The sequence below is a fragment of the Dermochelys coriacea genome, chromosome 3 (assembly GCF_009764565.3).
Source record: "Dermochelys coriacea isolate rDerCor1 chromosome 3, rDerCor1.pri.v4, whole genome shotgun sequence".
Classification (NCBI taxonomy): Eukaryota; Metazoa; Chordata; order Testudines; family Dermochelyidae; genus Dermochelys; species Dermochelys coriacea.
In genome coordinates, this window is record NC_050070.1 from 115,533,477 (window position 1) to 115,548,452 (window position 14,976).

At 38.2% G+C, this 14,976-nt stretch overlaps 1 protein-coding gene across 5 annotated transcripts in view; it reads left to right on the forward strand.

Annotated features, from left to right (window-relative positions):
- Positions 1-14,976, forward strand: part of PLEKHG1 (pleckstrin homology and RhoGEF domain containing G1) — a 221,239-nt gene that overhangs the window by 145,281 nt on the left and 60,982 nt on the right. For all 5 annotated transcript variants that reach the window (XM_038395901.2, XM_038395898.2, XM_043511195.1 and 2 more), the window contains one exon: positions 11,640-11,740. In XM_038395901.2, coding sequence (XP_038251829.1) covers positions 11,640-11,740 — 101 coding nt within the window. The remainder of the gene's footprint in view (positions 1-11,639; positions 11,741-14,976) is intronic.

The window sequence follows — 14,976 nt, forward strand, 5'->3', positions numbered from 1 at the left end:
CATCCCCAATGCGAAGGGACCTGCCAAATTTCAAGTCCCTGCTCCAAAGCACGGGAGAACTAGAGCTTTTGAAAGAAAAGTTTACCAGAATTTAATGTGGCCAAAACAGTGTATTTTTCACTTCCAGAAAACTTCCAGAACGATTCAGCCAGAGACAGATACCTAGGATTTAACATTTCAGCCCAAATTATTAAACTTTGGAAAAATTTTGTGAGTAATTGAAATCGGGATTTCATAATGGGAAGTTTTAGGTACCCTTAACAATACCAGCGCTACTAGCCTGGGCTATAATAAATGGAATCTCTGCACGTCTAGAGTATGAAAACTACATTACTCTTAATAGAATGTGTTGCCACATTTATGCAAATTTAAAGACATAGGCTTCTTCTGTTTCCATTGTCTTTCCCTCTCCAACTACCATTTTCACTCCTAAGTATGGTGCTTGATGTTTCCTATACGTAATTATGTGTGGAAATTATGTTGAAAATGGGAATAACTGGTAGTTTTTTCCATTTAAGAATACAAACTCTGGTACCCAACAAAAAAGAAATGGGTTGTCTTATAGCAAATGCCCTTCTCTAAACAATGCTAAGAACATTCCAGAGGCTGCTCAGTGGAAAGTTATTTGAACATAGTTGAAAAGATAGCTGAGATGCTAAACGTCTTTACTGGGCCCCCCGAAGACAGGCATAAATCCATTGCGCTTTGTGACAATGCTGTAATCAGCAAATAGTAATAATTATACGATAACATTCTTCTTAGTGTTTTGAGATCACCTGGTATGGGAGGGGCTGCTTTTGTGAACCTGACATCCAATCTCACAATCTGTATTTTCTTGAACACATTAAACCCAAAAGACTAGGTATGCACTAGCATAATGATGCCTGTAAAGCTGCAGGGCGATACCACAGCTTCAGCGATAGGCATCACTGTTTGGTAAGGGAATATAAGCCTCAGAAAGATTGCTGACAGACTTTGTTTGTTTATTTTAAATCTCCTGCACAAAAGAGAGAATGCAGGTGATAGGTGTGTGGCGTTCAAGCAGTTCATTTTAATTTTCTCCTGGAACAGTGTGACACTTTAGAAACAGGCTTTTCCCTCTTCGGGAGGCCAGCTAAAGACTTTTACATTGCCTGCCCCCGACTGAGAGAAAAGCCATTCAGTTTAGATTTAAAGCACAATAATAAAATTCATACTGAGATATCTTGCTTCTTAGTGACACTTTCCCCTTTTAGTAAGATAAATTTCCAAGTAAAGGTAAGACTTTAAAAAGTAGTTATAAGCAGATTAGTTTTCCATTAGCTCGTTCGCCTTTCTTCCTAACCAGAAATAACTCTGTAGGTCTTTAAAAGGTTTGGATGAGCAATTTAAATTACCTTCAAATACAATTTGTTCATAGCTATTAAAAATATTTATACTGATGAGATTTTTCTAACTGTGGATGGTATTAGATACATAGGTCTTTTATTCTGGTGAACTTTCTCACTGCTGGCACACTGAGACATGAAGGAAAAATTGTCGGATTTTGTTTTCATTTATATCTGTGCCGTCTCACTGACTTCCCTGAGGATAAATGGCTGCAAAGTCAGAGCGAATTTTGACTAATTGTATTCATATGTGAAAGTTGAAGTTAAATTTGTCTCTGTTATCCCAATGTAAATTCAGAGTAACTTCCTGAAGTCAATGGAGTTTCTTTGGATTTATACCAATATAAATTAGAACAGAATTCTGATATATTAACCTAATTTGTGTTCCTTGCTATGGGAAATGGTTTCTGTAAAATAACCTATAAGGAGCTTGCTGTTTCTTTTAAATGTTTATATAATCAATGTTTTTCTGTTTATTTCTATTTTTGGTGTTTTAAAAGTATGTTATTGTAATCCATATTTAAGATTATTGGAGGATGAGATGTCTAGTTCAGAAATATACCTAGTCTTGTTACATGTGTAAACAATTGTTCTTGCTTCCTGTAAGAATCAGCTAATGTAACTCAAACTTTGCCTCCTGAGGCAAAATCTTATTGTTTTAATGGGCCCTTTCAATTTTGCACATGGTATTTTTGCTTTTTGGACATAGGCCATATTAAATATCCTAAAGCCAGAGTGAGTGAGCTGGTGTGCATATTTTGTTCTTTACTATATGTTTGTCTTATATTGTTTCCAATTAAGATTTTACTATACTCCAATTTACCCTATACAATTAAAATCTTATGACAAGTATGTATATACTTTTATGACTCCTACATCCTGCACCGTGGTCAAAAGGTTCTTTCTTGATATAAGAAAAGGAGTAAGACTAAGAGACTAAGGTGCCACAAGTACTCCTTTTCTTTTTGCGGATACAGACTAACACGGCTGCTACTCTGAAACCTTTCTTGATATAGTCATTCTGCCCAGTGAAGGGGCTTATTACAGTATGAATAAAGTATATTGTAAACAAAGGGTATCTCTCTAAACCAACAGAGCGGAGCTTAAAATGGAGATACTATGTGCAAATTAAGGGACGTATTAGGATTGGTTTTAGGCTAACCTCATATAAAATAGATAAAGCCTTGACTAAATGTGATTGGCTCATACTTTCATTTCTAATAGATATTATAATTGCCTTATCTCATTTCTCACAGTAAAGGCTGTTCCTATCTCTTGCTCGGAATGTCCCTAGTAGCTGGAAAACTCTGATGTAAAAAATAATAATCTCCTTGGGCTTTTCCCTATCAGTTTGTTTTATCCACCTGTTGTTTGTCATCTTAGAATGTAAACTTATTGGGGCAGGGACCATCTCTTTGTCTACCCAAAACGTGACTTGGACCCTATTCATCACCACAACACAAATAAATAATAAGAAGAAACAATTTAAAGCTGAGTTTAAAAACCCACTGTTTTTTGGTCAGTATGAAATGGTAAATTATGCTACAGTAATAAGTAAGCCTTCTACAAATCCACTGTTAATCTTTGTAAAGCTTTCAGTGGAAGATAAGTGGCCAAGCTAGCTGCTACCGCTGCTCCAATGAACTATTGAATTGCTGAAAAGACTTACCGCTATTGTGCTCACTTTATTTGCAGCAATGGATAAATCATTCAACCATGCTGTCTGTTTACAGCCTAGTAAATGCTGTTCTAAATGCAAATCAAAGTAGATAAAAGGGTGAGAGTTAATCTATCTCTGTTCTGGAAAGCTTTGATTCTTTTCTTTTGAGGGGAGGGGGGGAAAGTGTAGTTATATGTTGAATGCACCATTTAGGAGTGCTTGTCATCCTCCAAATTCTGAGGGTGAAATGTTGTCTCTCTAACTAAAGTGAGGTTGGACCATGGGGTTGTGTTACCATTTAGTAAGATGCATAGAACTTCTTTGTCATTTAGAAAGCCATAGATAATACATCTGCTAACCCCTGCCCTCTGGCTCTGATTTACTCCCTGGTAGCAGATGGGTAACTCCTGGTGTTATGTACATTTCTCTGAAGGTATGGGAAGGTTCTCTGAATGCTGGGAAGGTAAATTTTCAGTGATAATTTTAAGGTTTGCAATAGCTTTTGAACGTGACGACAGATCTGAGTAAAATTATCGTAATTTCCTTTCCTTCCCTCCTCCACCCCAACAACAAAAAACCCCAAACCAACAAAATCACCCAAAAGGTAATTTTGGTTATGTAACCAGTTAAAAAGCAAAGCAAAGTGAGTTCCCAATCAGGTTATAGCTTCTCAGAATTTTTTGTTTTTTATAATGAGGAAGCTATCATGACTGTGTTCTCTGGAATATATAAATAATTGACTATTGATCTTTAAATCTGCATTATTATTGTATATAAATTCTGTCAGTAACTGTGTTATCTTTGTTAGCCAGAGAATACCTCTGACCTTTACACCTGAATAGATGATAAAGCAAAGTATGTCTTTGAGTCGAGAGAGAGCTGTCTTGCAGTTTGTTTATTTTTTGGGTTTGTTTTGGGGAGGTGGGAAGAGTTGCCATATTTGTGGTTTCACAAGAAAACCCTTTGCAAACAAAAGAAACTTTTTTCCTTCAGTAACAAACCATCCACTGGCATGTCCTGCTTCAGCATTGTAACTTATCACTCACCCTGAAATGGTAATAATTAAATCCCCTGCTAAATTTTTGGCTATGTGGCTAGTGAAGAAAGCATGTGTTTGTCTTCATTATACTTGGTTTTAAGATCTTTGTTTTTGTTTTTCCTTCGAAAATAGACTCACCAGACTTCCTATCTGTATTTTAAAATAAATGTAATTTTTCTTCTAGAATGTCTAATGTAAAGTGATTCAGAAGGTGTTTTAGAATGCCTTTAAAGATTTTTAATGTTCAGTCATGCTATAAATTAGTCATAAAAGGAAGGCTCTTTGAACAGATTTGGGATCTAGGATTTGGGACTTTGGGGTTCTCTGACTGGCCATGCCACTTTTTCATTGTGCGACTTTATCAAGTACCTTAAGTTCTCTGTGCCTTGTGTTAGCCGTCTATAAAAAGGTTATAATCAGTACCTACCAATTCCCATTGTGATGATTAATCTATAAGATGTGTCAACAACTTTGAGATTTTTAGATGAAAGGTGCTTTATAAAAACAAAGTATCTGTGCAATAGTTTTATTTGCATGCAGAAAAGTATAATGGAATATAGCATTAAAAACAATGTTGTCTAAAGAATCATGCAATGTGTAAGCCAGTTGTTCTACTTCTAAATGCATCTGATAGGTTTTTTAAAAAAAATTCTAGGCTATAGGACAGAAGTGTGCAAACTACGGTCCGCGGGCCACATGCGGCCCGTGGGACCCTCCTGCCTGGCCCCTCAGCTCCTGGCCTGGGACGCTAGCCTCTGGCCCTCCCCTGCTGTTCCTACTCCCCTGCAGCCTCAGCTCAGTCCTATTCAACATATTCATAAATGATCTGGAAAAATCGGTGAATAGTGAGATGACAAAATGTGCAGATGATGCCAAACTATTCAAGATAGTTAAGCCCAAGACTGCAAAGAGTTACAAAGGGATCTCACAAAACTGAGTAATGGGGCAACAAAATGGCAGATGACGTTCCATGTTGATAAATGCAAAGTAATGCACATTGGAAAACATAATCCCAACTATACATTCAAAATGGTGGGGTCTAAATTAGCTGTTACCACTCAAGAAAGAGATCTTGGAATCATTGTGGATAGTTCTCTGAAAACATCCACTCAATATGCAGCAGCAGTCAAAAAAGCTATCAATGTTGGGAATCATTAGGAAAGGGATAGATAATAAGACAGAAAATATCATATTGCCTCTATATAAATCCATGGTACGTCCACATCTCAAATACTGCATGCGGATCTGGATATATCTAAAAAGATGTACTGGAATTGGAAAAGGTATAGACAAGGGCAACAAAAATTATTAGGGATATGAAACAGCTTCCGTATGAGGAGAGACTAATAAGACTGGGACTTTTCAGCTTGGAAAACAGACTTCTAAGGGGGGATATGACAGAGGTCTATAAAATCATGACTAGTGTGGAGCAAGTAAATAAGGAAGTTTTATTTACTCCTTCCCATGACACAAGAACTAGGGGTCACCAAATGAAATTAATAGGCAGTGGGTTTAAAACAAACAAAAGGAAGTATTTCTTTACACAACCAGTCAACCTGTGGAACTCTTTGCCAGAGGATGTTATGAAGGCCAAGACTATAATAGGGTTCAAAAAGAACTAGATAAGTTCATGGAGAATAGGTCCATCAATGACTATTAGTCAGGATGGGCAGGAATGCAAAACCATGCTCTGACATACCCCAGCCTCTATTAGTCAGCTGGGAATGGGTGACGGGATGGATTACTTGATGATTACCTGTGTTTCAGAGGGAATGAACAGAACCTGCACTGTCCACTGTTGGAAGACAGGAACCCTGGGCTAGATGGACCATTGGTCTGACCCAGTATGACTATAACAACTACAGAATAAGCGAGAGCTGTTTTAAAATAGTGACATGTCTTCTGCCAGTGTGAGTGAGTATATTAAAGAGAGAATTCCTTTGTTTGAGAAGTCCTAGCTAAATAGTTTTGGTTTTTGAAAGGAGTGGATTGATTTAAACAATTTATAGAATTAACCCTTAGACTGATCCCTCTAGTCAAGCAAATAGGATATATTAACAAGGAGCAAACCTGTGAATTACTTATAACTGCATTTTCACTGTACTTTATATTAATTGTAATGAGCTGCTCTCATATGAATCCAGCATTCAGCTGTCTTATTCTGCCTTCTTGATGTGACCAACATATTTGTCAATATTGTTTTTAATCTTTGTATGGTATCGAGAAGCTGAAGCATTGGTGCCAGATAAATATGTAGATAAAATATACACATAAAAGAAGCAGCTGGTGCAGATGGCAGTTGCCCACTTGCTTGGTAGTATTAGTCACAGGAAGCATGTTATAACAATTCTCCAAAAGCTGCACTGGCTTTCCATTTGCTTTCAGCTAAATTCAAGATATATATGGTTTAAGTCTTGGCTATCTTCCTACATGCTGCTACAACACTTAAAGTCAGCTGAGGCATTCTTGCTAAATCTCTAGATATGAGCATGTTGGGGGCTGGAGGAGAGTGTTTGCAGTGAAGGGCCCTCAATTGTTGAATAAGATACTAAGACACTGAAGGCAAAATGTAGGGTCAGTCTGCTTTTTCCCATCTCAGGCCTTTGTCTGAAGAGGATGACTGTGAATTTGATATCTGGTTATATGGGTAAGAATCGTTTTAATGTTGACATTGATCAACACATGTCATGTATATTTTATGTGCTTGCCTTTTCGCAAAGGAGAATGTCTACTTTGTTAGTTTGTTTTAAGCAGTTCTACCCATTGACCTGTGTCTTTTGTATCCTCTTCTTTAAAGATGTTCAGTCCCATCCTGTAAATGGATAACTGGGAGCTTCTCTAACATTCATGTAATGTCTTGCAGAGCTGAATAAAAGCTGAATATATCTTACAAGACAAAGGCATAAGACCTTGTCTTTTCTATGCAGTGTGTTTTGGAAACGTAGTTCCTACCCTCTATACTAGTGTTTTTCAATCTTTTTTCATTTGAGGAACACTAAATAATTTCAAATGGTGGTGCGGACCCCTTTGGAAATTTTAGACATAAGTGTCCACAGACCACAGATTGAAAACCACTACTCCTTGCCATAGGTATTCCCATATTTTAGTCTGCAATCTGAGCAATCTATTCTAAGGCTAACTTTTTAAGTGGAATACCTCCACGTGCAAAAAATGCATAGGTGATTAGTTTGGTAAAAGTGCTACTAATTTGCGCTTAGTTCCCTGAGGCTTGGACTTCAAAAACTTGGTTTACTCAACATGTGAATCTGCACAAAACTCTCTTCTTACAAATTGACAGTTTATTCCATTTCCTAATTGCAGATCATTTACTGGATAACCTGAAGTTAGTTTCCATCTCCTTTTCATAGCCCTGTAGGTCATTCTCACATGATTATGGAGGAGACCAACGGAAGTGTGATAAGAGCTTTTAGGAGATTTTTTTTTTCTCAATAGATTTGAAGGGTGATGAAAGATAAATGGAGAAAATGTCAAACCCAGCAAGGAAGGCAGAGTAATCCTTAGAGGGAATCTGGCATGACTCTTCTAGTTGTGGGAAGGTTTGAAGAAATCGGACTAGAAAATTGTGTGATGTCATTAAAGCAATCCTCATTCCATAAATCAATTTGAGGAGGTTTCTTTTTTTCATAAAGTGAAGTATATGTTTTGCTGTACCTTCTGGGAGGCAATAAAACAGCAATAAAGGCAAAGGTTATAAACAAATCGCTCAGTGCAGGCAGTGGGGGCCATGAGTGCTGACAAGAAACAAATACAATTATTAAACCTTGTGCTCAGTCCTAATAAATTTTGTTGGTTTCTGCACCGTATCATTATGTCAGCAGCCTGGCCTGTTATCAGAGAGCTTCAAACCTTTCATTATGGCTTCAGATTATTACAGTTGTTAATATGCAGTATGCTGCAGTAGATTTCAGTAACTGACTTGGAGTTAAAGTATCGTATTCTAAAGAGGTCATTAAAATTGGGGGGAAAATCATGTCTGTAAACCTTTGATCTGCTTTCATCATTGACCCACTGAAGGTTTGCATCCTAATACCAGTCTACTTTCTGAATGAGTTTGAAGCCTTAAAGATAGCACATATGAAGTTATAAAGTTATAAAGCTGATATAAACTAAGGGGATAATATTTCCTTAAGGTGCACTCTGCCTACTAATGCAAGTGCCATCCTGTACTTTGTGCCCGGCCTTTGTCAAAGCTGCTTTGTGAAGATTGCTGAAAATTCATCTCTTCCATTAGGCATAAAGAAAGCTGCCAGAAAAAGGGCTAGGCAGGTGGTGAGTTGTGACAACTGCTCCTGATTGGCTCAAAATTGCATACATCCTATTTTTGTTGCCCTTATCACCTTTATCCCCCAGCCTGCCTATTTGCTTCATCCACCTGTTATAGCTTGTCCTATTTAGACTGACAGCTCTTTCGGGCAGGGACTACCTACTGCTATATCTTTGTACAGCACTGACTTGGTTGGCCCCTGGGTAGTACTGAAATTTAAATGTTGCTGTTAATATAGCCCACAAGCTTTCCCCAGATGTCCTGTTCTGACCTATAACGTGCGTGTCTGGCTTAAAAAAATTAAAAAAAGTTTCAGAATTTTCTTTCTTTCCTTCTCTCAAGTTTCTTTCAGACAAATGGAAAAAAAGAAAATAAGTTTTTTGTTTTGTTTTTGTTTTTAATTGGGAAAAATAAATGTCATCTCCCTAGTTTAAAAAAAAATCTGGATGATCTGATAAAGTCAGTTTTTGGACAGGATTTCTCTCTCCCCTTTCCTCTTCTGCTTTGTTGAACGTCAATTTAATAGTTGCAGAACTTGAGCCTATGAGTCAAAAGACTTGTGCCTACCATCAAAAGACATTAGGCTTTTGAAAGCAATCCCAAGTCTCAGCAGTTCCCTGAAAGTGAGGTAGTATACCCTTCATTAACTCAGTCATCTTCTTTAACAGGTGCACTGTATTCACATTAATCTGCAAAAATAGAACAATGAGTTCCTCACTTCTCTCTAAAGTAATTTGGGGGAAGAGAGAGGATGAAATGTAGCTATAAGGGAAATTTCTCAAAAGAGAAAAGTAGTTTTGAATCTGTAGTTTCACTGTATCAAAACATAGGCTAGTCAAACGGTGGACAGCAGCTAAAGCACCAAATCATGTGGAGCTGTTTCTTTTTTTTTTTTTTTTTTTCTTTTTTCTTTTTTGTGTACAAAGCCGTGGTTTTTTATTCCATACTAAGAATTAGTGATAGACATTACTTAGTAATTAGACACATAAGAGTGTGTGGGTATGTGAGATATATGTGGAGTATAACTAGATGAGATGTGAAAAAAGTCACAAAACTGAGGTCATTCTCTGTACACTGGCTACAAGAAAATTTAAAAAGTGAAAGTATTTGTGGAATATTGCACTTTTGGGAAAATGGAACGCCAGGTAAGATAGCACTAATGTGCAGAAGAAACTTTTCTTTATTCAGTAAAAAGTGTGTGTATGTGTTTTCTTAAACATGTTTTGTCATGTAACACCAGAATTCTGTTGCAATCCGCGGTGCTAAAATAACATTAAACATTTTTAAAGGATGGGAATTATGCCTGAGATTTCCATATTATTCATTTTTACATGGTTGGTTTTACTGGTAGGGCAGGGAAGGTTAATTTATTACATTCATTCATTCATTCATTCTTTACAGTTTGTTGAAAAGAACCACAAGTTAAAACTATAGCTGGAAGAGTCCCTCCCAGCTCTATTTTGCATTTGCTTCTGGCTCTTTGACCTAGAGTGCTGTATCTAAGCTGCCCCATCAAACTTCTTAAATTGTCTACTCTTAGGCAGCTCCTGAGTAAAAACAAAAGGTCAGTTATAGGGTTTAGAAAGCCCCAGGGACTTTGTTCCGAGGACTTATTATGCAAACATACTTCAAGAACAGACTTGGACTATGAGATCACAAGCTGGTAAAGGTGGTGGTGGGATAAGGCTGTGCCTTGCAGAGCCTTTTTGAAGACAAAGGCTATGCTGCTGACTTGCTGCCTGCCACTTGTGAAGCTGTCTTTTGAGTAGTATAATTTTCTAACTGTACCAATTAGAAATAAGCTGCTGTTTTTAGGTGGTGCGGATGAATGATGCATTTAATTGGGGAGAATGTTGGGGTTAGAATTTATGTGAGGTAAGTGAAGGAGGGAATGCAGATGACCCGAATGGTATAACACAAATGAGCAGGAATGACTGAACCTGATTTTTCTTACACCTATGATTGTGCTGAAGCCAGTGCAGTTCCACTAGTGGGAAACAGGGATCAGTGATTGGAGACTCAGGTTCTGTAATTCAAAACCCTCCTTGTGAGTGCATCTAAATGCCAAGGGTTAAATTCATGCCTGATGTAAATCATTTGTCTTGATGGGATTTACACTGAGGTTGAATCTGGTCCTGTATGTGTGTAGTTGTCTTTTTTTTTTTTTTTTTTCTTTTCCCCTTTTGTCTTTGGAATGCCATTATACTGTAAAGATTTTCATGGTCTAGCTGACATCTCACAGGGTTCCTTCCTTTTAGTGCTGTGGCATGTTGTGTGGCTTTTGGTGCGGTGCCACACCACATTGTCTAACCCCAGGGTAAGGGACCTTTATTTATTTTCATTTCACATTTTCAGCTGTTTTCACTTTTCCTTTATTGTTTTCCTTCCTCCTGCAGAGTTTCTTTATAAATGTTGTAGTGATGTGCTGGGTTCCTTGCTTTATGACTTATGCTCTGCTAAACAGCTCTGTGGATTTGGTTGCCCATATCTGAGGAGCCCTAATACTGTAGCTGCACAATAATGAAAGGTGACACACTGGGGAGTAGAGCCCAGAACCAGAGGAAGAGTTTGGTAGCTATTACCCTGCAAGAATTATACTGTCCTGACTGTTTTAAGTAATCTAGTTTATATGCCATTAAATAAACCATATTTCTAGACATGAAAATAAATCTTTGCTAGAGTATATGTCAATGTAACATTCAGTTTAGCAGTCCACATGGATGAGTTGTGTGCTTATGGATAAAAATATAGGAATTCTATCCTGTTCAAACTGGTGGTGAGTGAATTTTCTTCCTTTTAGGATTAAAAACAAATCCTCTTTATAGCTTTGAAATGGTTGCATTTTCCAAGCCTCTAGTCATGGAATCACTATTAAATCCAAGTGTCTTACCAATATAACTCACTTAAAAAAAATCCTAAAAAACACTGATTTAAAAAGAAAATGAATATGGAAGAACATCATTGACTTTATTGAGTAATTAACTGACACAATTCAACTATCATGGGTCAAATGTGTATGTCTGTAGCTATAAAAAATGTGTACTGTCTAATGTAAGCAATATAGTGTAGCATTCAGTCTTTAGTAATTTTCTTGGTTTGAGTGAACAGATAAGTATCATCTTTCATAATAGAATGACTGCTCACAGAAGAGCTACTGAGGAGATTACTGTAATAATAATGTGAAACTGATAGGAAGGGACTCATCTCTTGGACAATTAAAGATAGCTTCATTTACTGATCTAGAAAAGAATGGGAGTGTTTAAGGCCTCTTTCTAATTTATTTCACAGGACTACCTTGATTGTATCACTGACCAATCCAAGCTCTCCCTGGGGACAGAAGAACGATCAGCCCTGTTTGGAAACATACAAGATATCTACCATTTCAACAGGTAAGTTAATATTTGACAAAGTGAAAACAAGGGAGGATACAATATTAAGGGGGGGGGGAACCAAATAAATACTTTTTCCTGGGTTGGTACAGCCAATGAATATAAAATAAGAAATTGATATTTCTTTGATACTCAACAAGATTTGTTTCATGTTTCTGATTAGGTCATCTATGCCCATCCTGATAATTTTAGCTGCTGATTGTATAAGTAAAAATTTCCCTTCATTTTTTGGTGTATTTTCCTTTCTGCCTTTGGAGGGGAGGAAATCTTCTCTAGTCTCTACAGGTGTTGTCAGGTTGTGTAGGTCTTGCAACATCTGCAGGAATAGAACCACAATCTTGCCAGTTCTGACAGAACATTTAGAAGGAAATACTGCAAACTGAAACTTGCTTCTGAATTTCCTGTCCCATATGCAGTTTCTTCCCACAAAGGAAAGAAATTTGGCCCTATAAAGATAACATTTTGCAAAGTACTAATGTTTATTTCAAATTGCAAAACAATGAATAAAAATAAATTTTATATTTTTAAAATATCAATGTTTAAGAATTAGTTCTTTCTTTATTGCTTAGAACTATCTGCAAAGTTCCCCACTCCAACCTAATTATGGCTTATATAACAAAAAGTTTTAAAAACCTCTATCTCATGCTCTGGGTATTATTCATTTGAAACACTGAACATCTGAAAACACTGTTGAATCTAGCAGTATAATTTTGCCTACGTACTCACGGTCAACTGCCCAAAACAAACCAACCAACCAACTTAATTGATCATATTGGTGTCCTACACTCCTGCAACTCCTTTGCCCATTGCTTATTTCTCCAGAAAGCCCAAAATAGTTGTTTTTCCTCTAGCCCTGCAGGTCATCAGATTCAGACTCTCTCAAACCAAAATGCGGGAGTGAATTCTAAAGTTGAGGGTTCATCACAGAGAATATCCTTGTCAATAGATCCCATCCCTATGGATTGCCAGACTAAAATGCTTCTGTTGATTATAACTGGAGCAGTATCAGATGGAGAGAGAAGTGGATTCTCAGGAAGGTCCATTAGGGCTTTATTGGACAAAACCAATGCCTAGAACTCCTCCCAGAAACTCAAAGTAGATAATGCAGATCATGGAAAACTGGTGCAGTGTGCTCACAGCGAGGTACCCTGCACATTAAGTGGGCTGCTACATCTTGCACTATCTTCAGCTTCTGAATGGATTTAAGGTGTAACTTTATGGAAAGCATATGGAAGTAGCCTAAACATAAGATGATGGAGCCATAAAATCTCATGGTATTGAGATTAAAACTTCTGGGCTAGATATAGAGAAAAATAATCTTGACCATTGCTGTCACCTAATCCTCCAACAGCAAGAACCCCAACTTCCCAATATGAGTAAGAAACAGCAGACAAATACTGTCCATTTAAGGGACCAATATAATCCTCACACTATGTTCAGGTTCCGTTCTGCAATCTACCAACATCATATTTGACCTTTTTGGCGTGACCTCCAGACAGTTAGTGCTTGACTTCCTCACCAGGTTGATTTCAGAGTAGCAGCCGTGTTAGTCTGTATTCGCAAAAAGAAAAGGAGTACTTGTGGCACCTTAGAGACTAACAAATTTATTAGAGCATAAGCTTTCGTGAGCTACAGCTCACTTCATCGGATGCATTTGGTGGAAAAAACAGAGGAGAGATTTATATACACACACACACACAGAGAACATGAAACAATGGGTTTAACATACACACTGTAAGGAGAGTGATCACTTAAGATAAGCCATCACCAACAGCAGGGGGGGGAAAGGAGGAAAACCTTCCATGGTGACAAGCAGGTAGGCTAATTCCAGCAGTTAACAAGAATATCAGAGGAACAGTGGGGGGTGGGGTGGGGGGGAGAAATACCATGGGCAAATAGTTTTACTTTGTGTAATGACTCATCCATTCCCAGTCTCTATTCAAGCCTAAGTTAATTGTATCCAGTTTGCAAATTAATTCCAATTCAGCAGTCTCTCGTTGGAGTCTGTTTTTGAAGCTTTTTTGTTGAAGTATAGCCACTTTTAGGTCTGTGATCGAGTGACCAGAGAGATTGAAGTGTTCTCCATCGGGTTTTTGAATGTTATAATTCTTGATGTCTGATTTGTGTCCATTCATTCTTTTACGTAGAGACTGTCCAGTTTGGCCAATGTACATGGCAGAGGGGCATTGCTGGCACATGATGGCATATATCACATTGGTAGATGCGCAGGTGAACGAGCCTCTGATAGTGTGGCTGATGTGATTAGGCCCTATGATGGTATCCCCTGAATAGATATGTGGACAGAGTTGGCAACGGGCTTTGTTGCAAGGATAGGTTCCTGGGTTAGTGGTTCTGTTGTGTGGTGTGTGGTTGCTGGTGAGTATTTGCTTCAGATTGGGGGGCTGTCTGTAAGCAAGGACTGGTCTATCTCCCAAGATCTGAGAGAGCGATGGCTCGTCCTTCAGGATAGGTTGTAGATCCTTGATGATGCGTTGGAGAGGTTTTAGTTGGGGGCTGAAGGTGATGGCTAGTGGCGTTCTGTTGTTTTCTTTGTTGGGCCTGTCCTATAGTAGGTGACTTCTGGGTACTCTTCTGGCTCTGTCAATCTGTTTCTTCACTTCAGCAGGTGGGTATTGTAGTTGTAGGAATGCATGATAGAGATCTTGTAGGTGTTTGTCTCTGTCTGAGGGGTTGGAGCAAATGCGGTTATATCGTAGCGCTTGGCTGTAGACAATGGATCGAGTGGTATGATCTGGATGAAAGCTAGAGGCATGTAGGTAGGAATAGCGGTCAGTAGGTTTCCGATATAGGGTGGTGTTTATGTGACCATCGCTTATTAGCACCGTAGTGTCCAGGAAGTGGATCTCTTGTGTGGACTGGTCCAGGCTGAGGTTGATGGTGGGATGGAAATTGTTGAAATCATGGTGGAATTCCTCAAGAGGTTCTTTTCCATGGGTCCAGATGATGAAGATGTCATCAATGTAGCGCAAGTAGAGTAGGGGCATTAGGGGACGAGAGCTGAGGAAGCGTTGTTCTAAGTCAGCCATAAAAATGTTGGCATACTGTGGGGCCATGCGGGTACCCATCGCAGTGCCGCTGATTTGAAGGTATACATTGTCACCAAATGTGAAATAGTTATGGGTCAGGACAAAGTCACAAAGTTCTGCAACCAGGTTAGCCGTGACAGTATCGGGGATACTGTTCCTGACGGCTTGTAGTCATCTTTGTGTGGAATG